Source organism: Oncorhynchus mykiss, chromosome 3 (genome assembly GCF_057628025.1).
Source record: "Oncorhynchus mykiss isolate SJ-2025 chromosome 3, ASM5762802v1, whole genome shotgun sequence".
NCBI lineage: Eukaryota > Metazoa > Chordata > Actinopteri > Salmoniformes > Salmonidae > Oncorhynchus > Oncorhynchus mykiss.
The window spans coordinates 27,091,958-27,117,693 of record NC_143024.1 but is presented as its reverse complement, the minus strand read 5'-3'; the positions used below and the strand labels follow the sequence as shown (position 1 = coordinate 27,117,693).

The window sequence follows — 25,736 nt, the reverse complement described above, 5'->3', positions numbered from 1 at the left end:
AGGATTCAGTCTCTAGTTGTTGTGTGCTTGTAAACAAACACCACGTGACACGTGACTGAGGACTACCATAATCTTCATAATAACATGACAGGTGAAATGAAGAACACAATGTTCTTTCTCTCCTAATGTATTGCACAAGTTGACTGCAGGTATTTACTTAAAAATGTATAAATAAATAAATAGTTAATGGTATTGAAAAAAACATCCTGTGGCTTTTTCCACAGGATGATTTTTCAGTAACATGGAAGTAGACCACAGAGCCGCTGACAAAGTTGGTTATACCATAAGTAAACAATCACCCGTTACGGACTGAAAGGTGTCATGATTAGGGCCCTAGCCAGGAGGTTACGTTAATTTTTCCTAGCCAGGCGGACACATGTACTGGCCCTAGTCATAGTGATGTCAAACGTTTTCTAACCACAAAGCTGATCAACATTCAGAGTGAATACTAACCTATAAACTAACCAGCCATAATATACCTGTTCCGTTGGGAGCTGTGCTACAGAACAACTAGCATCTGTGGTTGTCCACAAGATCCAATGATTACAGAGTCCACCTTACACTTAGAGTGATTATGGACTGCTCTGGCAACAACATAAAAGTCTGGCCCTCTCAGAGTGACAGTGAGATGTTGACTGTGATGAGTGGAGTTGCTCCCTCAAGTCCAGAGTTCTTCCATCCTGGTTAGTAGGAACCAAAGGTGTGCAGGCTTTTGTTCCAGATGAGTGCTAACACATTAAAAAAAAAAAAAAGGTTTTGGTGATATATTGATTAGTTGAGTCAGGTGTGTTAGTGCTGGGCTTTAGCAAAAGTCTGCCCTTCACATTCTGTGAGTCTTCAGACCCAGGATTGAACAACATTTAATTTCTCCAGTCCACTACCTCCAGTAAAGGTAAATGGACAGACTGGAATCCCAGACCAGCCAGGCTTAGCCCAGCAGTGACTCACCTCAGGGAGGGCACACACCCAGGGCCCTGTCCACCACACCGTCAGCTCTCCAACAGGCTGACTGTTCAGAAAGGCCACTGTGCCTACCATTACACAAACAAGGGCAGGGGAACATGGCATCATGCCTAATAAACCACTCATAAATAAAACACACTAAATCAACCATCCCAATGACCCCATGTACACCCATATTTAGTAGAGGTCGACCGATTATGATTTTTCAACGCCGATACTGATTATTAGAGGACCAAAAAAGCCGATACCAATTAATCGGCCGATTAAAAAAAATAATAATAATTGTAATAATGACAATTATAACAATACTGAATGAACACTTATTTTAACTTAATATAATACATCAATAAAATCAATTTAGCCTCAAGTAAATAATGAAACATGTTCAATTTGGTTTAAATAATGCAAAAATAAAGTGTTGGAGAAGAAAGTAAAAGTGCAAAATGTAAGAAAGCTAACATTTAAGTTCCTTGCTCAGAACATGAGAACATATGAAAGTTGTTGAGTCTTCAATATTCCCAGGTAAGAAGTTTTAGGTTGTAGTTATAGGAATTCTAGGACTATTTCCCTCTATATACCATTTGTATGTCATTAACCTTTGACTATTTGATGTTCTTATAGGCACTTTAGTATTGCCAGTGTAACAGTATAGCTTCCGTCCCTCTCCTCACTCCTCCCTGGGCTCGAACCAGCAACACAACGACAACAGCCACCATCGAAGCAGCGTTACCCATGCAGTGCAAGGGGAACAACTACTAGAAGGCTCAGAGCGAGTGACGTTTGAAACGCTATTAGCTAGCCATTTCACATCGGTTACACCAGCCTCATCTCTGGAGTTGATAGGCTTGAAGTCATAAACAGCGCAATTTTTTTTATTTTACCTTTATTTAACTAGGCAAGTCACTTAAGAACAAATTCTTATTTTCAATGACGGCCTAGGAACAGTGGGTTAACTGCCTGTTCAGGGGCAGAACGACAGATTTGTACCTAGTCAGCTCGGGGATTTGAACTTGCAACCTTCCGGTTACTAGTCCAACGCTCTAACCACTAGGCTACCCTGCCGCCCCGCTTGACGCACAACGAAGAGCTGCTGGCAAAACGCACAAAAGTGCTGTTTGAATTCATGTTTACGCTCCTGCTTCTGCCTACCACCGCTCAGTCAGATACTTAAGATACTTGTATGCTCAGTCAGATTATATGCAATGCGGGACACGCTAGATAATATCTAGTAATATCAACCATGTGTAGTTAACTAGTGATTATGATTGATTGTTTTTTATTAGATAAGTTTAATGCTAGCTAGCAACTTACCTTGGCTTACTGCATTCGCGTAACAGGTAGTCTCCGTGGAGTGCAACGAGAGAGAGCCAGGTCGTTACTGCGTTGGACTAGTTAACTGTAAGTTTCCAAGATTGGATCCCCCGACTTGACAAGGTGAAAATCTGTCGTTCTGCCCCTGAACAAGGCAGTTAACTCACCGTTCCTAGGCCATCATTGAAAATAAGAATGTGTTCTTAACTGACTTGCCTAGTTAAATAAAATAAATAAATAGGCAAATCTGCGCCCAAAAATACCGATTTCCGATTGTTATGAAAACTAGAAATCGGCCATTCCGATTAATTGGTCGACCTCTAATATATAATGTAAATACACCTACATACTGGAAATGACCCAGCGCCTCCTCAAGAGCCAACATTCTGAAATTGTGGAGGGAGGTAAGCTTTCTGGAATTTATTCAGGATTCATGAAGACAATCAACAGATCTGCAACAATCCACAGTAGTAGGCCTACATACAGTTCTCAAGGAGCTATAATATAAATCAAAACTGTTCATTACGGGACAAGTTTAAGATTACAACCACTAACCATTTCACCTTATATCCCTGGCTGGCAGGTCACCTGAATGATAATGGTTAAAGGCTCCCCTCTCCATCCCCTAGTCAGGAGCCAGGGCTGAGCACTCCTCTACCTGCCAGCCAGTGGTGAAGGAACCAGTGTAGTTGTGTTGCCTTTCATTAGTAATTTATGAGCCATTCGAAAAGCAGAGAAAGGTAAAGGGGACAGGAAACTAACAGGGGCAGGGCAAGAGAAAGTGAGAATTAGCCTGGCGTGGTCATTTCTGGAAGTTACTAATCAAAAACACTGATCTGGGGTCAGGTGTCTAATTCCTCGAACTGCACAAACACCTCTGGTACGATTCTACCAAACTGATCAGTAAACAGGTGGCTTTCCTTTGGTACAGATGGCAGACAGACATGTAGGGAGATCGGTGAATGAGTGAATGAATGAAGTACAAAAGCAGCTCTGCATTTTAAGGTTAGCTTGGGCAGGGTAAACTGATCCTAGATCTGCGCCTAAAGTAGGGCCCTATAAAATCGGTTATATATTTTGCCTGATTACATTTTGGTTCTCTCCCCAAAATCCCCTTTCTCCGTTTTGTTTTTCAAGGTTTCCGTTTCCCCAATATCAATCAAAAGCACCTTTTTTTTAATAGAAAAACTACTAAATTTGATTTTCTATGTGCACAAAAATGCTTAAATTACAGGAAAATCCAGGAAAAGTTTGAGAAATGTTAATTTAATTCCAGTGCACACCTAGAATGAGGCTGTTTAGTGTGTTTTGTAGAACACGTGATGGTGAAGTTTGCAAAAACAAATACCCACTCGATTGATGCAAATAATCATGATCTTATTCTGCCAGATAAGCATAGGCTACTTTGTAGTTAACATTTAATTGAGAAGGTTTTTGGCAAACCTTTATCTACCAGAAGACTTTTCATTAGCATCATCGCTAACGGCTACACAAAGTGGCGCACATACACAAACTGGGAATTCGTTGCCTCCTTAGAAAGTTGCAGGAAATACGAATCACTATTGCAGTCGGTTTATGTCTTATGATAAACTTGGGCTGATTAATACATGTGTTGATTCCCTACTAAGTTCAATAAATGTTTTAATATTGTTGAATTCCGTTTTAAAAAGGGTAAGCAACAAACGCAACCACATGTAACATATGGATTTGCATTAGTTATTTATTCTATAAAACCGATCAGAATTCCGAAGAATGCCCAAGTCATGTCGGAAAAAGATTTTTCCGGGGTGGTGATGTAATATGGAGGACCCGGCAAGCCAGCCTATTCCCTATAATTTAAACTCGAACAGAAATACAGTAATTTCAAATTAAACCAATCATTTGCACTCATGACTTTTGGTTTCAATTACATTTTCAGCCAATTTACAACCAAATACTTTATGAATTTATTGTTACAAATCAACTTGCAAGGTTGCTAGCCAACTAGCCTGCTAATGTTAGCTCTACTAGTCTGATAACGTTATGCCCACATGCCTGCTAACATTACGTTAGCACTACATGAGTCTGCCAGTTGATATTAACACCTAGCTTACAGCTACATTAAAGTAAACCAAAGTTGTGGAAATACATGACACCATCTAACCAATACATAACACCATCTAATTATTATCAAAGAGGATTAGATATATGGAGTAATCTTAGCTAAACATATAACATTAGCTGGCTGGCTAGCTAGCTAGCTAGCTATTAGCCTAGCCAACCACCACGGTTATGGTCAGCAAGCTAGAACAACACAGCTAAAACATAACCACAAAGCAAAGAGAGCAGAGACGTACAGATTGATGGCTGGGGACCTGTGCAAAGCTGTCATCAAGGCAAAGGGTGGCTACTTTGAAGAATCTCAAAAATAAAATACATTTTGATTTGTTTAACACTTTTTTGGTTACTAAACTCAGCAAAAAAAAGACATGTACCTTTTTCCGGACCCTGTCTTTCAAAGATAATTCGTAAAAATCCAAATAACTTCACAGATCTTCATTGCAACGGGTTTAAACACTGTTTCCCATGCTTGTTCAATGAACCATAAACCATTAATGAACCATGCACCTGTGGAACGGTCGTTAAGACACTAACAGCTTACAGACGGTAGGCAATTAAGGTCACAGTTATGGAAACTTAGGACACCAAAGTGACCTTTCTACGGGCTCTGAAAAACACCAAAAGAAAGATGCCCAGGGTCCCTGCCCATCTGTGTGAATGTGCCTTAGGCATGCTGCAAGGAGGCATGAGGACTGCAGATGTGGCCAGGGCAATAAATTGCAATGTCTGTACTGTGAGAAGCTTAAGACAGCGCTACAGGGAGACAGGATGGACAGCCGATCGTCCTCGCAGTGGCAGATCACGTGTAACAACACCTGCACAGGATCAGAACATCCGAACAGCACACTTGCGGGACAGATACAGGATGGCAACAACAACTGCCCAAGATACACCAGGAACGCACAATCCCTCCATCAGTGCTCAGACTGTCCACAATAGGCTGAGAGAGGCTGGACTGAGGGCTTGTAGGCCTGTTGTAGGCAGGTCCTCACCAGACATCACCGGCAACAACGTCGCCTATGGGCACAAACCCACCGTCGCTGGACCAAAAAGTGCTCTTCACTGACGAGTTGCGGTTTTGTCTCACCACGGGTGATGGTCGGATTCGCGTTTATTGTCGAAGAAATGAGCATTAAACCGAGGCCTGTACTCTGGAGCGGGATCGATTTGGCGGTGATCTGGGGCGGTGTGTCACAGCTTCATCGGACTGAGCTTGTTGTCATTGCAGGCAATCTCAACACAGTCGTTACAAGGAAGACATCCTCTTCCTTCATGTGGTGCCCTTCCTGCAGGCTCATCCTGACATTCCACCAGCAATACTGCTCGTTCTGTGCGTGATTTCCTGCAAGACAGGAATGTCAGGGTTCTGCCATGGCCAGCGAATAGCCCGCATCTCAATCCCCTTGAACACGTCTGGGACCTGTTGGATCGCAGGATGAGGGCTAGGGCCATTCCACCCAGAAATGTCTGGGAACTTGCAGGTGCCTTGGTGGAAGAGTGGGGTAACATCTCACAGCAAAAACTGGCAAATCTCATGCAGTCCATGAGGAGATGCACTGCAGTACTTAATGCAGCTGGTGGCCACACCAGATACGGACTGTTACTTTTGATTTTGACCACCCTTTGTTCAGGGACACATTATTCCATTTCTGTTAGTCACATGTCTGGGGAACTAGGTTCAGTTTATGTCTCAGTTGTTGAATCTGATGTTCATACAACTATTTACACGTTAAGTTTGCTGAGAATAAACGCAGTTGATAGAGAGAGGACTACAGTTGTGGGATTACAGTTGTGTCCTTCGGTTTTTTAGATGCTGTGCTTTCCCCAATAGTTATAGTTCAAAACTAGATGAAAAAAATGTATTAGTATGCTAATCACTGTAGTTAATACATGAGTTGATTCCTCTTTGAATCGTTACATGTAATTATGATCGCTATGCTCGCTCACTTAAATGACTGATGACAAATGTACATGCGATGCCATTGATCAAATCCATTCCAAGCATTCCTCCATTGCAAATTGATCTAGCCATTCACTTGATGCAGATTTTACTGACTGACCTAGCATATGGAATGTCCTTTGCCTTCTCTCACATTCAACATTTTCCAGTTTCCATAACATTACCTTAGAGGTTCTGAGAGTTATAAACACAATTCTAAGAACACAAAGCTGATCAGACATGATCAGATGTTGAATTGGCTAAAGAAGGAGAGGTTTAGTAGCCAACTATGTGGTTACATTGTGCAGGTAGCCCAGTCTTGAAACTCAAACTTCGCTGAGACACATGCCAGTCAAGGTGGGGTGGTAATGAACCAAAGGTTGCAAGCATATAGTCTGTAACCAAGAGAGCATCATTGAACGTACTGGTAAACTCACCAGTGTGTCCCCCAGATTGTATCTTCAGATGGACACTGAAGGCCCCAAAATAAGTATCCAGTGGCACCTAAAAACAAAATTTTTGATAGAAACTAATTGAAGATAAGATACAGGGCAACATATCTAGGCTGAGATGAGGGTGATATTAGGGGAAAAACCGCACGTGGGCAACTTGAGTACTGATGAGGTAGTGAAGTTGCTGTGCATCAGGAAATGGGTTCATTCAGAGCCAGATCAAAATCAAATGTACTTTTAGAGGGCTGAGAAGTGGGGTGGGGTTGTCCTCTCAGAGAGAGATAGAGACACTGAGGACAAAGTCACATTGGGACTGCTGGACAGGAATAGAATAGGGAGGGGGAAAGGCGTGTTGGGCAGGTTTAATAAGGGACTGACAGGCTGCAGTTCAATCAACCCCGGTCCGAGTAGCGTTCCAGGCCCTACTAAAGCCCACGAGCAAACTTTCACTCTAGAGTAAACTCACTGAACCTGTTTCCTTCCAGTCCCCCTCTAACACACTTTAAGGGCATGTGCTCAAAGGGGACTGCCTCGAAAACCGTGGGCTATGGACTCTGCCTTCTCTGTAACAGGCAAGACACTGCTTACGCTGTAAATCAAGTTTTCCACCATGTAAACGCTAGGCGTGGGAGGTGGGGAACTATGAACTTGTGTGCGAGTGGGTATCCCCTGCTTCCCCTCCCTAAGCTATCAAACTCAGGTTTAAATCAATAGATGAATGGGGAAGGCCCCCTCAAGTGGTCTCTCCAAAGACAAACAAGCGATAGGTTACCTCACCAGTGCCAGGGTCACCAGAAAAAGAGCATGGGAAGGGAGTGGGGGGCCAAGCTACTACCTAGGTTAAAGTTACTAGATTCAAGTAAGAGTCCAAATTACAGACAACCACCCCCACCATCATAATGATCCCTACTAGGCTTCAAGACACGCACACTCACTGACTTGTACCTGCAAATGCCAGCACAAACTTTTCACACATGCTCACCGGTAAAACAGCGGCATGCCCTTTGACTGGACCAAGTGCTCATGAGCTCTAATACATATTTGCAACATGCATCTCATAATCCCGGAATCACCCACAAACACTCAGCTTGACTGAAACATAAAACAGCACCTCTTCACACAGTCAGTATTTTGGTGACCAGTCAACACCAACTTGCTGCACTTCAGTTATGTCAAGGTTCGATACAATGAAGTTAGTCAGTCAGTCAGTCAGTCAGTCCATTCACAACAGCGTGTCACTCTGCTACCGGTACCAAAATAAATCTTGAACAGAGCTTTTCTCTCACCCCAAATTGAGAGGGAAAGAGAACTAGAGAGGGGGGTGTACAGGCCAACAACATGGAGCTATGGTATGGAGGGATGTAATGCACATTTCAAATTGGTATTTCAATATCTTGGCAAGAGAATGTATCACAACTGTGTATTCAGCAAAGCTTTTGACCAAATAAATGTGTCATTGTCACATGCAGTCAAATGCTCATAATGTGGTTCAGAATGCTAAATGGAAATCATCCATGCAACTTGGAAATACAGCATTTACAGAGAATCATCCATTTGAATGCTCCAAATGTATGAGGACATGCAAAACTACAAGAAAGAATCATGACTCGGTAGCTTAGAGACAATGTCAAACTGCACCCAACCTTTCACCTAAAAACTAACGAGGGAATGATTTTTCGGGTTAGGGTTAACAAACGATGGACGTGGATGAGGGATACATTCATTAAGATCAAAATACATCAAATTCTGATGGCGTACAAATCTTAACGACATATGCATTAACATGTAATAACTGTTTCACTTCGGTGCAGTGGTAACAGTAAGAGAATGAAGACAACATGGTAAGGACAGGGGAAAGTGAATCCATTTTGAACCGGCATTTCTACTTCAGCACCACAGCAAGGGCTTGCTCATAATGCTACATGGAAATCAAGGGTGTAGGCACTGAGATTTATCCAGGGTATGACTTTGCGACAAAGGTTATTCAAAATGGAAAATATACTCCAACAAATGCACTCTAACAGACTGCTTTTCATAGTCTTAGGTGGCAATTTCATCAGAAACTGCATGTCACTCCCAATTCACACACGTGTGAACGTATGAAGATCCAAGGGTTGTAATGTCATCCTTCATACCGAAATCAAAACATATATAATTATGACATTCTTTAATGTATTGTTTTTTCTTGAATCACCATCCACAGCCTTCAGAGATTACAATACCCTTCCTCACTGTCTTGCTGTGAATTCTAAAATGCAGCGATGCAGTGGCTTTTGGGCATTCTCTTCAAAATATTTGCATTGGCTAGTTAAAGAAAACACTGCAGATAAAATTAGGCCGGAGTGATTTAGAATATGGCATCCATCATTTCTCAATTTTACCACGAGTAGGAACAGTGGCTGTGTGATGCATTGAAAAGGGAGGATATCCCAGTCATACATCAAATCGTAATAAGTCCATGATGAGGCATGCTCATCGACAGCTTACATGGCCAACACTGCCCATACTAATATTGAGACTACTGGGCAGGGTGACTTCTGATAATCCTACGTCATTCCTACATTGCAACTGAGAATGTGATTTCTAAAAGATGTTAAAGGATAGTCTGAACTAGCCTCGGATACATTGTAGCTGTCTATCGCAGTTTTCCATCATGGCGAATCACAACCAACGTTGAGGATCTACATTGCAAGGCATCACTACGGGGAAAATGTAGCTACTAGCTAAATTGTCCACAACGTATACGAATCGATAAATAATGTTACAAGCCAAGTGAATGTCCTGTACAATTAACTAGCACCATTGTGATTGAAAAATTGCATATTGATGCTGAGGTTGGAGGACATGGGAGGGTACAGAAGGTGCTGTTTGTATGGATGTCAGTTTATCATCATGGTCTTCTTCAAACACATAACGACTGATGACAAAAACGGCATCTTCACAACAAATGAGTTAAAACCCAGTGAGTGAATAAACCAAGCTTATCTCTTACCTCAGGCGGTGGTTCGTTTCCAGCTTCCCGGAGCAGCCATTATCAGCATTCCCTCTCTCCCTCCGTCCTAGCCTCCACCACAGGTACCGGGCAAAATAACAACCGGCAAAACCAATCCCCCCCCCCACCCCCAAACTGTCACCCCTCTGATGGGTGAGATATTCTAATAACGAGAGGGTAGTGTCGTTTTTGCAATAAATCCCCGTCAAAACTCGGGTCTTCAGTGAGGTTAGTCTCCAAAGCGCAGTCCAGCAAGAGCGCAGGATGAACTCGGAGGTTCGGCACCGTCCGCCCGGCGCAGTGCAAGCTAGCTAATTGAACAGTTCACAGGTAACATATGTGGTACCGCTTGGGGTAGCATGGCAATGGCTAGGTTGTCATCCAAAATAGACCGTATCTCGCCGTTGATTGTTGATTCTTTCGTGGCCTCTATTTTCACTCAGGAAACCATGTAGCAAACTGGCAACGTTGGGTTTATCGTAGCTGCTGAGTCTGGGAGGCTAGCTAACGTTAGCTGGCTAACTAGCTAGCTTTCACTGTAACAGTTACTACTAATATCCAACTACGTGTTGCATGTTGTGGTGAACGGAAAGGTGGAGGGGATGAGTGTTTAAATAAAAAAAAATGTACGATTAAAATAAATTTGGGGTATTTCCGGTGCACCGCTATAACTAGCGATGTGCATTCGCAAGGGACCCCCCCTCTCTGGCCGTTAATCTCGATCACACCACAGACTGCACTAGCTATCGCTTAGATGAGGGTCTGCACGAAAAGCGCGCCCTCGACACGAAGCTCGTTCCCGCCTGTTTGAGTTGCATTCCCCCTACAAAATGGCCGCCAAAACAAACCTGCGACAGTCAAACTACTACCACCCTTGGTGTGAAATTAAACATCACATGGAAAGCCTGTTCATAATCTAACGCAGCGGTAATACATTTTTATACAAACTACCTCGGCATTTAAACTGGTTTTAAATGTGATTATAGGGTAAGTTAGCTAAGGTAGCTACCAAGCCAACGTTGCTAGCTAGCCGTAACATAGCTCGTGCATGTTTCCTGAACAACAGCCAACCTTGACGTTATCACCAGCACCTTAACGAACAAGCTAAAGGAGTACATTTAGAATCACGGACATGCCGTTACATATGCTCTTAATATTGGTAAATTAGAAATAGCACCTAGTTCAAACATGTGCTTAACTCGCATGACTGTATAAAGTTACCTAATTTTCTGAAGAACTATCGGCACCCAACTAGTTACCAGTTAATCATATCGCATCGGCTAACCGTCAATCATGTTCAAATTACCCGCCTCTTTCGCGCGTTGACGAAAACCATTGACCAATCTGTATGGTCATTCACTCACTCAAAATGGCGGCGGTCACCACTGGGATGAAAATTGTATTTTGTCGCACGAGCTGACAATCGGCGTGTCGGTTCTGTTTAAGTACTACTATAGCAGTTAGTCACCAGCACGGTTAGAAACCGTCATTTGGTAACGGTGGATATAATTTCGATATTATTCAGAAGCGCGTTCGCATGAAGTTAACCCATATCAAACTACACTGAACAAAATAAACACTACATTCAATTTTAGCGAGTTAATAAATGAACTGAAAATTAATTCAGCCCTAATCAATGGATTTCACAGGACTGAGCAGGGGCACAGCCATGGGTGGGTTTAGGCCCACTCATTAGCCAGGCCCAGCTAATCAGAACATGTTCCCCCAACAAAGGGGCTTTATTACAGACAGATATGCTCCTCAGCTGATCCCGCAGGTGAGGAAGCCAGGTGTAGAGGTCCTGGGTACACATGGTCTGCAGTTGTGAGACCGGACATACTTGCTCAATTCTCTAAAACATTATGCAGCTTATGGTAGAGAATGACCATTCAATACCCTGGCAACAGCTGGTGGACATTCCTGCAGTCAGCATGCCAATTGCACACTCCCTCAACTTGTGCTTAGATTTCTGTTCAGTATAGTTCTGAGTGACCATTACTTATGGCATGACAACATATTGTTCCTCTGACCATGTCTTAAAAGCACAGAACTAAATAAAATATACAATCACATACTGTTTTAATAAAAAAAGTCAAGGTATAAAATCACATTTAAGTCGAAGTGAAACATACATAGGTGTAAGCCAGTCTTGTTTTAACATCAAGGGGAAAATATAATGATAAACTGAAACAGTTCTTTACAAGCATTAGATTTCAAATGAATTTGAACAAAAAAACAAAGTTAAATCAATATATCAGGCTTTCCCTCTGTACACTACTTTACATGGCACTACAGAGTTAATTAGCGATGTGAATTCCACCCCGACACCCTCTCCCCAGACCCCAAAAAAACGTATGTACTTCTAAACCGTCCAAGCTCCGGAGACAGGAATACTAAAATGGTCAGTTTGGATATGGGTGTAAGCATGTGGGGGTCCAATCAGTGCCGTGCTAAATCCCAGTGCTGAGCACCCCCCATGGCAGAGGTGGATCCACAGAAAAAGTCACTATGCCACAGCTGCTAAGGGCCAGTTCACTTCTTATTCTTGGGAGCAGGTCTGTAGGAAGGAATATTTGATGAATTCATACTATAAAGACAAAATACATTCTACATGGTGGTCATGTCAGAATTCTCAAAATGCAGACCATATACAAAAATCAGCATTTTAAATTTAGTGAGTTTTGTTTGTTGCTTCAATAGTGACTAGGGGCATGCAACTATAGTTTTCCATCACAGAAAATATATTAAAGCAACACCTTCGGCACAAAATAGCTTAATTCATCAGACAACAGAAGTGCAATGCTATTTGGCTAGTAGCCACACAAGTAAATGTGCTTACAATGAAAAGGCAAGATATTTTTTGCTATGTTTATCATAGAAATAAGTTAGCCAGCTACATTTCCTAATGTTTTGCTTGACGTTTATCTTGCATTTTACCAGAGAAAGGTAGGTTACGCCAAGAAAAGTACCGGAGGAAAGTAGCTACACATCAGCCAAAACACTGTCTGAATATGTCATCCCGAGTGGAAAAGTGCAACAAACGAAATTAGTCTGAGCAGAAAATTGCAATAAGCAGTATTTTAGATCAACGTTTACAAAACGCAGCAAGATACTTGTTACGCGTTATTATTTCATTAACGTGACCCATGTATATTTAGAAACAAGCATTTCCTCACCTGTAGATTCCTACTACGATGGCGTGATCTCTCTCATACGGCTCCAATGTCAGCTGCTCCTGGGGCTTCATGTTTTCCGAGCCCATCTTCTTCACCTCCGCAGCAAACACAGCCTCCGGTGCTGCCGTTGAATCAATGCAGTTTGCCTGGAGGGAGACGAGACAAACGTACTTTAATCCCACCGCAACTGAGGCACTGGCCCCCAGTAACAGCGATCTAGGTTGCTCCTAAAATCAAAAGCTTTGCAGTTCAATGCAAAATGTTCAACGTCTAATATCTTAGTTTGCCTGCTTAAGAATAGTATTCCAGAAGATGGCACCACTAACACTAACTAATAACACCGTTTTTGAACAGTCTCAATGTTTTACCTTGATTGAGATGACAAAGTGCCCTCCGTTCTTAAGGAAATTGTGAGCGTTGAGTGCAACAATTCTGGTCTGATCAGGCTGGGCCACATCAGCGAAGATGACATCTACCATGCCTGCACAAAGAGGGTACAGCCAGAGCCTGTAAAATATACATAAACTTCCACAGTATTTTGGCATCAGTGTATGATTTTGATGACTTACCAACAAGCATGCGGTATTTGTGTGGATGCCGGGCATCCTCAATGATGGGAATGATGTTGGTTCTCTTTTTGGCAACATTGAGCAGATCACGTCCTGACCTGTGAGAGAACTCCACAGCATACACAAGACCCTCCTGCAAAACAGAGGAACAGTCTCATTACATGTACAGGGGTAAAGGACCACACTTCATTGTAATAGAAGTTAATTGTTCTAAACAAGACCATTATCGAGTAGCCCAACTAAACCAATGACAGTTCTGATTATGTGGGAAAAAAAGTATACTCACAGGTCCAACGATGTCTGACACATGGGACACTGTCGTCCCTGATGCGGCACCCAGGTACATGACCTTCGAGCCAGGTTTGATGTGGATCTGATCAACTCCTCCCAAGATGGCTGCTGCCAGCTTTGACCGGAAAGGGTTCCACGCTCTGTACTCAATCTTCATTTCTCCTTCCTCGACATTCATCCTTTTTTCTCCATACACGGACTCTCCAATCACCATGTTCTTTGTCACCAGGGCATCTTCCTTACCACGGCAGATGAACACTCCTGAGGGTGGGAAAAATGGAGACGTATGAAATTACAACACTCCAATATATTGGGAAGTTTACAGTTCAGAAGAAACATTTTGCACAGAGCGAGTGCTGCTGAACAACAAACAATAGTGCAACTACAGGCCTCTGCTGGAGACAGCTTGTATTGCACAGCTCCAACTTTTCCACTCACCTTCATGTCTATGAGGCTCCACAGTGACTTTCCTGCCAGCCCCGAAGCCGCCACGTCCACCTCTACCCCTGGGGGTGCCACGACCACCTCCACGGCCTCTGAAGCCACCCTCGCCGCTTGGAGACCTAAATCCACCTCCTGTAACAGGGAAATAACAAGGAATGTCCAGTTCGCGCACAAATTAACCATGTGCAGTAAACAACTTTCATCCATGGCAACTGCACAAAACTTGATGTGTAGTCACATTAGGTTGTCTTGTGACCTCAAATATGTGATAATGCTCATCAGCCAGGTAAACTTACACAAGACGGAACAGGCATGTACCTATAACGTAAAATAAAATCTAGCTATGTTTGACTTACCACCACCACCTCTGCCTCTGAATCCTCCTCGTCCGCCTCTATCTCCAAAACCTCCCCGTCCACCACCTCTGTCTCCAAAGCTTCCTCTTCCCCGGAAGCCTCCTCTGCCTCCTCGATCACCACCCCGGGGGCTGAATCCTTAAAGAATATGATTTTTTTTTAGATTAACCTTCAAATGTATGGCACATGACATGGTGCAAACAAATGAATGAGATGCTTCAGATTGATGGTACATGTTATAGTATAGATTACTTCTAGAATCATAGATGCCAACAACTAATGCATGGTGGAATTGATACCCTAATAGCGGTTCAAAGGGCTACAAAGAACTTGGAAATGGAATAGGATATTCAATATTTTTGAATGTCTAGGTGTTAAGTTTGCCAGCAAACTAGAAGACTGCATTTGAGCTTGAGTGGTAAACCAAAGATAATTGGGTAACCAGCATGACACGGCCGGCAATGAATATAGATAATGCAATGGGCTAGTTAGTGACCTGGTTACCAATGCTAGCATGTTGCGGGCACGTGTGCCAATAACGTTTGACCGATATTTGGCTAGGCACTCAAATCAAAAATCACGTTCGGGCAAAATAACAAGAATAGGTGTGTTGGGTGCGAACCATAACTACATAGATTGCTTGAAAGCTAATTAGCTAACGTTAGTGCGTATGAACACGTGTTTAGGTTGTGCCATGCGGGCTGTACCATTGCGGAAAATGTGCATTAAATCACAGAAGCAGCAAAGACAGTCCAAATACTTTAATATTAATGATCAATAATGAAATTGAACACAAACACGTCGTACGTGTAACTGTATAGTTAGCTACATGCACTATTTACTTGTCCCAAGTTGTGTGAGAGAAATCATGGCTAACGTTACTGCTCGCAACACCAGGCCGGAAGATGAAACTTCACAATAAAATTTGGCCTTCATAATAGTAAGACTTACGGGCATTTACATTATGTATCACCGTCTACTCAATTGGTCAAATAAACTTACCTGGTGTCATATTTGGTAAATTGCTGTGTTCTCAATCTAAAACAGCTCGAAATGTTTTTGCTCGGTCTTCTCTATCTTCCTCTTCTGAACACGCAGCACACACTACCTAGCAATGTGGCCATGCGTCATCAGACTCCTCCTTCCCATGATACACCACGGTCTGGGCGCTCATCTTTTTCAAGGGTGTCAGTAATTTCGGACTTTCTAGTCTTGAGCCCAAGACCACAGAGTTAAAAAAAAAAAAAATACTGCCTGCAGTCCTGACGGATCATAAAGTCATATGGCTGACTAAGAATGTGCAGTAATGATGATACGAAATACTCTATTGGGAACTGCTTAAATTAAAAATCTGCTCAGCCTGTACTACCTAAGGGAAACGGCTTGGTTTAAGAAAATGTGAGGTAGCTGAGCTCTCTAAGAAGCTTGATCTTAATTAGAAAGCTAAATTGAATGATTTACAGAATCAACTAGATATATTTTATGAGGAAAAAGCTAGAGGAGCCTCTATAAGATCCAGAAAATAATGGCTTGAAAAGAACAGCAGATACTTTAATTTGGAAAAGAGGAGAGGGAACTCAACACACTCCGGAAATGTAAGATTAATGGGGATAGAGTTATCAGACTTTACCACTAAATTAAGAGAATCTTTACTCCTTTGATAACAGTTTGAGTGACTAAGGATCTCTTTGATTTTATAGAGAATGTTAACTCAGTGAAGAATCCAATCGGTCTTGATGTCAAGATTTATCCATTATGGACATCCAATATGGGGTTGCTCAATTAAAAAATCTCCGGGTTGAGATGGATTAACCTCTGAATTTTACAAAACTTTCTCTGACAAAATAGCACCATTTTTACTTGAACAATGAGGTTATAAACCTGCCTCTCTGAAGCAATGGGTTATTACTCTTATACCTAAACCACACAAGGATTTTTTTTATTATTGGTGTCCAATCACACTCCTAGATAACGAATACAAAATTATAGCCTCAATCTTTGCGAAAAGGTTAAAATCGTGTTTGAATGATCTGATTGCTGAATGTCAATCAGGGTTTATGAAAGGGCACCATATATCTAATAATCTGAGGCTGGTGATAGATTTGGTTGAGTACTGTGATCTAGTGGATGACTTCCCTGTTGGATTGTCAGAAAGCATTTGATACCTACCGTAAGTCACAATTTTATATTTGATTATCTTAAGCATTAAGTTTGGTCATTTTTTTGTTGATGCTATTATAACTTTATAATGGTTGCAATAGCTGTATCAAACTGTCATGGAACATCATCAAGGTAAACTTTCAGGATTGGTGGGTCCCCTGCCGGACGGTTGAGCTAACGTTGGCTAATGCGATTAGCATGAGGTGTAAGTAACAAGAACATTTCCCAGGACAGACATAGCTGATATTGGCAGAAAGCTTAATTTATTGTTAATCTAACGGCACTATCCAATTTAAAGTAACTATTACAGTGAAAGAATACCATGCTATTGTTTGAGGAGAGTGCACAGTTTTGAACACGAAGTTATTAATAAACAAATTAGGCACATTTGGGCAGTCTTGATACAAAATTGTAAACAGAATGGCAATGGTTCATTGGATCAGTCTGAAACATTGCACATACACTGCTGCCATCTAGCGGCCAAAATCTAAATTTAACCTGGTCTGGATTAATACATTATGGCCTTTCTCTTATATTTCAAAGATGGTACAAAAAAAAGCTGTTTTTTTCTTTGTATTATCTTTTACCAGATCTAATGTGTTATATTCTCCTACATCCCTTTCACATTTCCACAAACTGCAAAGTGTTTCCTTTCAAATGGTACCAAGAATATGCATATCCTTGCTTCAGGGCCTGAGCTACAGGCAGCTAGATTTGTGCATGTCATTTTAGGTGAAAATTGTGTGGAATACAAAGTTGTGTGGAATACAAAGTTGTCCAATCTCACCTTTTTTGTTAGTATCTCAAACATTATGCTCTTTAGTTTATCAAAGTCAATTTAAAGGCATGACATTCTAGGCCAGAGATCAAGATATTCCCAACTGGCACATGACGCATGTCATGGATATTGTGAAGCAGTTCTCTAAAATGTAAATAGTCCGGGTGGCCATTTGATTAGTTGGTCAGCAGTTTTGTGGCTTGGGGGAAGAAGCTTTTTGTCTTGGACTTGGCGCTCTGGTTCCACTTGCCGTGTGGTAGCAGAGAGAACAGTCTATGACTTGGGTGACTAGAGTCTGACAATTTTATTTGTCACATACACATGGTTAGCAGATGTTAATCCGAGTGTAGCGAAATGCTTGTGCTTCTAGTTCCGACAATTTTTTGTGCCTTTGTAACAGTATAACTTTAGACCGTCCCCTCGCCCATACCCAGAACCTCATCCTGGATGAGCTGCACTACCTGAGCCACTTGTGTGGGTTGTAGACTCCGTCTCATGCTACCACTAGAGTGAAAGCACCGCCAGCATTCAAAAGTGACCAAAACATCAGCCAGGAAGCATAGGAACTGAGAAGTGGTCTGTGGTTACCACCTGCAGAACCACTCCTTTATTGAGGGTGTCTTGCTAATTGCCTATAATTTCCACCTGTTGTCTATTCCATTTGCACAACAGCATGTGAAATGTATTGTCAATCAGTGTTGCTTCCTAAGTGGACAGTTTGATTTCACAGAAGTGTGATTGACTTGGAGATACATTGTGTTGTTTAAGTGTTCCCTTTATTTTTTTGAGCAGTGTATATACATGATGTTACCAGTGAATGCAGTTTTTGTGAACTAGAAACTGAATCTATTGAACACTTATTTTGTAATTGTTTACATAGTGAGGTGTTCTGGACTGATGTGAAACTATATCTTGGCAACAAAATGCATACAACCATTGAAATATCTAAGTTTGACATTATTTTACAACACAGACCCCAGAATTGAACGTCAGTATGTCATAAATCTCTTTATTTTACTAGGAACATTTTTCATACACAAATCAAAATGTATTAAGAAAAATTGCCTTTTTCATTTTTAAAAATCTGATTTGCAAAACTATCCGGAATCATTAAAACGAATGCAAAACAAAATGTCGAAATAAATATATTCGCTACATGTCTATTTCATTTGGTATAATGTGGATTTGTATTATTATTATTTATATTTTTTCCTTTTCCTTATTTCTTTGTGTAATCCCTCCGGCTCTTCTGTTTTTTTGTGTTTTGCATGTTACTGTTTAATAATAATAAAAAATAAATATATACAAATTTGAACCCCACTCTATAAGTGACATGTATTCATGGGTACCAAGAGAAGCCAGGCTTCCCCAAAACTTTGACCAAGTGTTTCAGAATTTTCCTTCAATTCGCAAGTGGCTGGCTGAATGTATCTCATCGGAGAAGGCATCTGAGTGAGCGAAACAGTGCCCCTCTGTCTCTCTACGTGTAGCCCACCTATCTGATGCTGTCTGGTCCAAACGAGTATGACATTGTTGCTGAATTAAATGCAAGGGAAGCCAGCAAGCATTTGACCTCCCTTGATAAATAAAGTTGAACAAATTAGCTAATCAGTGTTGAGCTAAACTGTGAGCTCAACTGTGAATGGTCCTGGTGCACCTAAAAAAAAGTGTCAAGGGAAGCCAGCTTGGATTTTGCTGTCACCTATCATATCACATTTATTCATTTTTTATTTAACCAGGTAGGCTAGTTGAAAACAAGTTCTCATTTACAACTGCAACCTGGCCAAGATAAAGCAAAGCAGTGCGATAAAAACAACAGAGTTACACATGGGATCAACAAACGTACAGTCAATAACACAATAGAAAAATCTATTTATAGTGTGCAAATGTAGAAGATTAGGGAGGTAAGCAAATAAATAGGCCATAGAGGTGAAATAATTACAATTTAGCATTAACACTGGAGTGATAGATGTGCAGATGATGATGTGCAAGTAGAGATACTGGGGTGCAATAGAGCAAAAAATACAAAACGGATGGCACTGTGAAAGACTACATCCAGTTTGCTGAGTAGAGTGTTGGAGGATATTTTGTAAATGACATCGCCAAAGTCAAGGATCGGTAGGATAGTCAGTTTTACTAGGGTATGTTTGGCAACATGAGTGAAGGAGGCTTTGTTGCGAAATAGGAAGTCAATTCTAGATTTAATTTTGGATTGGAGATGCTTACTGTGAGTCTGGAAGGAGAGTTTACAGTCTAACCAGACACCTAGGTATTTGTAGTTGTCCACATATTCCAAGTCAGAACCATCCAGAGTAGTGACGCTAGTCGGGCGGATGCGGGTAGCGATCGGTTGAAGAGCATATATTTAGTATTACTTGTATTTAAGAGCAGTTGGAGGCCACAGAAGGAGAGTTGTATGGCATTGGAGCTCGTTTGGAGGTTTGTTAACAGTGTCCAAAGAAGGGACAGATGTATACAGAAATGCATACAGTGCATTCGGAAAGTATTCAGACCTTTTGACTTTTTCCACATTTGGTTACGTTACAGCCTTGTTCTAAAATTGACAAAATATTTTTTGCCCTCATCAATCTACACACAATACCCCATAATGACAAAGCAAAAACATGTTTTTAGGAATACAGTAGAGTACAGTAGAGCACAAACTCTACTGTGCTGTACTCTAGTGTGCTCTACTTTGCTGTACTGTAATGTCCAAACTTGCGAAGCAGAGAAATCTATGATTGCACACTACTATAAACTCTACTGTGCTGTACTCTAGTGTGCTCTACTTTGCTGTACTGTAATGTCCAAACTTGCGAAGCATGTCTATGATTGTTTCAGATTTGGTCTGGTCAGGACAAAACATATGTGGCCTTGTTTAGGGGTGGAACTCATTACAATAATATGCAAAAGTAGGATATTGCATATTTCTACCTTTGTGTACCTATTCAGGATACATCCCATGCAGGGGTCGAGTTAACGCTGAAAAAAATACAAAACGCATAAGAAATATTTTTCTGCGTTTTATAAACACAAATCTAATATGCTTTTATTGTAATTTTTGCTCAGCATCAGACTAATTTGTTGCTTCAGTTGCACTTCTCCACTTGGATGAGAATTCATGAGGGCATTCTATCAGCTCTAACTGGTGTGTAGCAACTTTTTTCCAGGTACTTTTCTCGGTGTAGCCTACTTTTCTACAGTAAAATGCTAGATTAACTTCAAACAAACATTCTAAGCTCATGTTAGCCAAATAGAGTTGCGCTTCTGTTGTCACCTGATGAAAATGAAGCTATTTTCTGCAGAATGTGTTGCACTGATGTATTTTCTGTAAAGGAAAATGATAGCTGCACGCCCCTGATCTTTCTATTGAAGCAAAAAAAACACTGACTTTCAATATAAAATGTTTTAAAATGCAGATTTTTTTTATGGTCTGCATTTTGAAAATACAGATTTCTGAACTCTAACTTGACCCCTGCCATGAATAAAATGATATTCATATTTATAATTTTCTGAATATTACATGATGCAAATCCACTCAAAAACCAATACACATATATTTTTTAAACTCTGGTGTGATTTCATAGCTGACACCCCATTCTTAATGCAGACATCTTTGAATCCTAATTCTGCGTTTTTGGAAAACATGGTCGCATAAAAAACAAACAACATTTTTTTTATTCTGTTACCAAACTTTGCATCTGCACAGTTCTTCCATTAAATGTGTTTTTGTGAAATTGTATTTTATTTCTTCAAAGTAGTTCTTGTGCATAGTTGTATGGTTTTTGTTTGGCATACATTTAAAGTGAAAAATCTGAGTCAAAGCGTAATTCCGTTACCGTGGAAATTCCCATCTACAAAAAAGCGAATGTGTAGGCTAAATACATTATTGCAGATTTGTTTGAATTGAGCCACAACCTATTTACTTTGAAGGTTAACTTGGAATGCATTGCTGCTGTGGATGACTTGCCACTTGTGGAATACACTGTATTGTATTAGTTAATGATAGGTTGGTGTATGAAGGACAGAATTGTGGCCTCTTATCCCCACAGGTTCACATATTGCATTCGGAAAGTATTCAGACCCCTTCACCTTTCCCAAATGTTGTTACGTCACAACCTTGTTTTAAAATGGATTACATAAAAATGTTCCTCATCAATCTACATACCCAATAATGACAAAACAAAACAGGTTTTATAAATTTATTTTAAAATTATTATTTTTTAATTATAAAAAAAATATAAAAAAATAGATACCTTATTTACAGAAGTTTTCAGACCCTTTGCTATGAGACTCGAAATTGAGCTCAGGTGCATCCTTTTTCCATTGATCATCCTTGAGATGTTTCCACAACTTCATTGTGGTAAATTTAATTGATTTGGAAAGGCACACACCTGTCTATATAAGGTCCAACAGTTGACAGTGCATATCAGAGCAAAAACCAAGCCATGAGGTTGATGGTCTGTAGAGGCTTGTGTCGAGGCACAGATCTGGGGAAGGGTATCAAAAACTTTCTGCAGCATTGAAGGTCCCCAAGAACACAGTGGCCTCCATCATTCTTAAATGGAAGAAGTATGGAACCACAAAGACTCTTCCTAGAGCTGGCCGCCCGGCCAAACAGCAATTGGGGGAGAAGGGCCTTGGTCAGGGAGGTGACCAAGAACCCGATGGTCACTCTGACAGAGCCCCAGAGTTCCTCTGTGGAGATGGGAGAACCTTCCAGAAGGACAACCATCTCTGCAGCACTCCACCAATCAGACCTTTATGGTAGAGTGGCCAGACGGAAGCCACTCCTAAGAAAAAGGCACATGACAGCCCGCTTGGAGTTTGCCAAAAGGCACCTAAAGGACTCTCAGACCATGAAAAACAAGATTATCTGATCTGATGAAACCAAGATTGAACTCTTTGTCCTGAATGCCAAGCATCACTTCTGGAGGAAACCTGGCACCATTGCTACAGTGAAGAATGGTGGTGGTAGCATCATGCTGTAGGAAAGTTCTTCAGGGACTGGGAAACTAGTCAGGATTGAGGGAAAGATGAACGGAGCAAAGTACAGATAGATCCTTGATGAAAACCTGCTCCAGAGCGCTCAGGACCTCAGACTGGGGAGAACTGCTCCAGAGCGCTCAGGACCTCAGACTGGGGAGAAGGTTCACCTTTCAACAGGACAACGAGCCTAAGGACACAGCCAAGACAATGCAGGTGTGGCTTCGGGACAAGTTTCTGAATGTCCTTGAGTGCCCAGCCAGAGCCCGGACTTGAACCCGATTTAACATCTGTGGAGAGACCTGAAAATAGCTGTGCAGCGACGCTCCCCATCCAACCTGACAGAGCTTGAGAGGAACTGCAGAGAATGGGATTAACTCCCCAAATACAGGTGTACTAAGCTTGTAGTGTCATACCCAAGAAGACTTGAGGTGTAGTCTCTGCAAAAAGGTACTTCACAAAGTACTGAGTAAAGGGTCTGAATACTTATGTAAATGTGATTTTTCTGTTATTTTGATACATTTGCAAAAATGTCTAAAAAGCTGTTTTTGCTTTGTCATTATAGGGTATTGTGTGTAGATTGATGAGGGGAAAAAACAATTTAATCCATTTCATAATAAGGCTGCAACATAATGTGGAAAAAGTCAAAGTGTCCGAATGCACTGTACAGAAAGAACTTGAATTGTTGTAGCTGTTTGTATTGTTGTCCTTCGGTGGCTAGCTAGCTACCTAAAATTGTCCCTTTCCTAAATTAGCCATGGATAGAGATAGGGATTTGTATTTGTGGTTTTACTTAATTCTCCCTACTGGCCAATGATTATAACAGTGTTTCTGATTCAACCATTAATACATACATTGTTGTGCCCCTGGCCTGAGAGGATGGAAGTTCAATATGTGGCTAGATGTAAAAGGCTAATGTTAACTAGCTAACGTTTCCCATGAATGAAAGTTAGGCTAGCGAGCAAACATTTTAGCTCGGTAGTTTAGGACAACAAAAAATGAAAGCTTGTACTGTATGACAGAGAGATAGACCGTTTGGTCAACATGAAAGAGAAGAGGATGGCATTGGTGTTTCTCTACAAGTAGGGTCAACATGATTTTTATACTTGCACACAGAAATCAGAACCATTGACAGCCAATTCATATGTACCTTGTGTTGATTTGGATTAAATTGTTTTTGGTATCTTTTAGTTGTCACTTTATTAGACTAAGCAGAGTTGATTTTATGATTTTGAAATGTTTAAGTTTAAATGGTGCTAGTATAATGGAGGCAGCTCCTGTTTTCTTTGCGGCTTGCAGTAACCCTCTTTGGTTCTGAATCAATAGTTGTTTAGTGGTCCAAAAATGTTGTAAACATTAACTTGCATGACCATACTGTCTGTTACGTGCTTTGTGGACTTCACCGGGCAGAGGTTGCTCTCCGGTTTTGTAATAAAACAAATGTGTGGTTTAATTTATTCTGCCACTGTGCCTTCTTATTGTCTCTGCCTTTAGGCCTATATACATGTATACTGGTCACAAGGCATATGAATTAGCTGGTTATGGAGCAAACAATGCAATTATCACAACACATGTAATATGCCTTTTTTTGTGGGGCTTCCCCAGGGATTTTACCCACACCCCACTACTGATTTTATCCCAATGTAATGAAGGTTTGGAAATGGAATCATGGAGAGGCCAGAGATAGCCAGACTAGTAATTTGGGCAAAGGAACAGAAGTTGGGCTTTGGAGAAATGCCACCAGTGTATGCTCTGCAAGCAATGAAAGCGTGGTGAAAATATAGACAGGGTTATGTACAGCGAGGAAGAAGAAGAGCCGAGTGTAGTGGGAAGATGTGTGTTTATTAAGAATTGGGCCAAGTACAAACCCTATTCGACTGACTCTGATCGCTCAGAAATTGAACCTGAGGAGTGTGAGGATGAATTACCTGTGGTGGCAGGTGTGATGAAGACCTCAGAGTCTCGCCCCAATGGTCATCCAAATGATGATTCGGGCCCAGAAGGAGAGACAATTTTTGGAGAAAGTGGATCCCTGCCTTTTGGCTGATAGTTGTCTCAGGCTGGGTAGAAAATAGGTTGTGTACTGTTAAATTGGTGAAGGTAGCTCGAAGTGGACTTGTGATTATTTTCTGTATTTCTTCTATCCAGAGGGAGCATCACGTGACTAGGGACAAGATCTGTGACTTGCTTTGCTCTCCGGAGCAGTGCGCAGCAAAAGGTGGCGCTACAAAGTATTAACTTAAGGGGGCTGAATAATTTTGCACGCCCAATTTTTCAGTTTTTGATTTGTTAAAAAAGTTTGAAATATCCAATAAATGTCGTTCCACTTCATGATTGTGTCCCACTTGTTGTTGATTCTTCACAAAAAAATACAGTTTTATATCTTTATGTTTGAAGCCTGAAATGTGGCAAAAGGTCGCAAAGTTCAAGGGGGCCGAATACTTTCGCAAGGCACTGTACACAGAGTCGTTTAATAAGTGCTCATAAAACTCCCAAAACCAAAATATACACAAAAAATATATATATAAGTGGGTACAAAACCCGTCGCACACCGACACATGACCTGCATATAACATACAATTTAAACAATCTCCGACAAGGACAAGAGGGGAAACAGAGGGTTAAATACACAACATGTAATTGATGGGATTGGAACCAGGTGTGAAGGAAGACAAGACAAAACCAATGGAAACTGAAAAATGGATCAGTTATGACTAGAAGGCCTGAGGACGCCGAGCACCGCCAGAACAAGGAGAGGGACCGACTTCGGCGGAAGTCGTGACACTGTCAGACCGTGGTATACCACAGGGATCGAATCACTTAGTTTATAATAAAGGTTATACAACAGGTGGGTCTAATACTGAATGCTGATTGGTTATTAACCTCATTCCAGCCGGTGTCTATTCCACAAATACCACCAGCTAAATCTATGACTTTAAAATGGCTATTTACTCCGTTCCTCTCTCTAACTACGCAATCCACTGTCTCATCAACCTAGCCAGGCAATTTATAAACTCTCCACTACAAAAAGCATCTAGACATTATCTCACATTTCTTTTAGACTAACATTTAGTTTTCAACAGCAGAGATTTGTATTAACATTGCTGTCTGACATTTGCAACATTGTTTCAATATTCCCATTCGATGTAGCATGCACAGTAATGAACATGTTGGGATGAGACAGACAGACAGGCAGCTTTTCTCAGACAGTCGAAATCA

The 25,736-nt window shown here is 41.2% G+C and overlaps 2 protein-coding genes across 5 annotated transcripts in view; both read right to left on the bottom strand.

The window, feature by feature from the left end:
• LOC110503805 (dual specificity tyrosine-phosphorylation-regulated kinase 1B) overlaps positions 1 to 11,182 on the bottom strand; it is a 79,885-nt gene extending 68,703 nt beyond the window's left edge. For all 4 annotated transcript variants that reach the window (XM_036970397.2, XM_090226961.1, XM_090226959.1 and 1 more), the window contains exon 1: positions 9,758 to 11,182. The gene's annotated coding sequence lies outside the window, so the exon portion shown is untranslated. The remainder of the gene's footprint in view (positions 1 to 9,757) is intronic.
• Positions 11,183 to 11,819: 637 nt separating this feature from the next.
• Positions 11,820 to 15,789, bottom strand: fbl (fibrillarin rRNA 2'-O-methyltransferase). Its single transcript, XM_021592731.3, has 8 exons — positions 15,596 to 15,789; positions 14,594 to 14,731; positions 14,232 to 14,369; positions 13,789 to 14,054; positions 13,503 to 13,635; positions 13,302 to 13,414; positions 12,934 to 13,079; positions 11,820 to 12,314 (listed from the first exon to the last, which is right to left on the bottom strand). Exons 1-8 carry the CDS (start codon positions 15,603 to 15,605, stop codon positions 12,290 to 12,292), a joined length of 969 nt encoding a protein of 322 aa, XP_021448406.2. The 5' UTR covers positions 15,606 to 15,789; the 3' UTR covers positions 11,820 to 12,289.
• Between the last annotated feature and the right edge of the window lie 9,947 nt (positions 15,790 to 25,736).

What these genes read in the sequence shown, in the direction of transcription:
- fbl (XM_021592731.3), bottom strand. An exon ending in TGTCAGACATCGTTGGACCT is followed by an intron (nt 13,636 to 13,788) that starts GTGAGTATACTT and finishes TCTGTTTTGCAG; the next exon opens with GAGGGTCTTGTGTATGCTGT. An exon ending in CAAATACCGCATGCTTGTTG is followed by an intron (nt 13,415 to 13,502) that starts GTAAGTCATCAA and finishes CTCTTTGTGCAG; the next exon opens with GCATGGTAGATGTCATCTTC.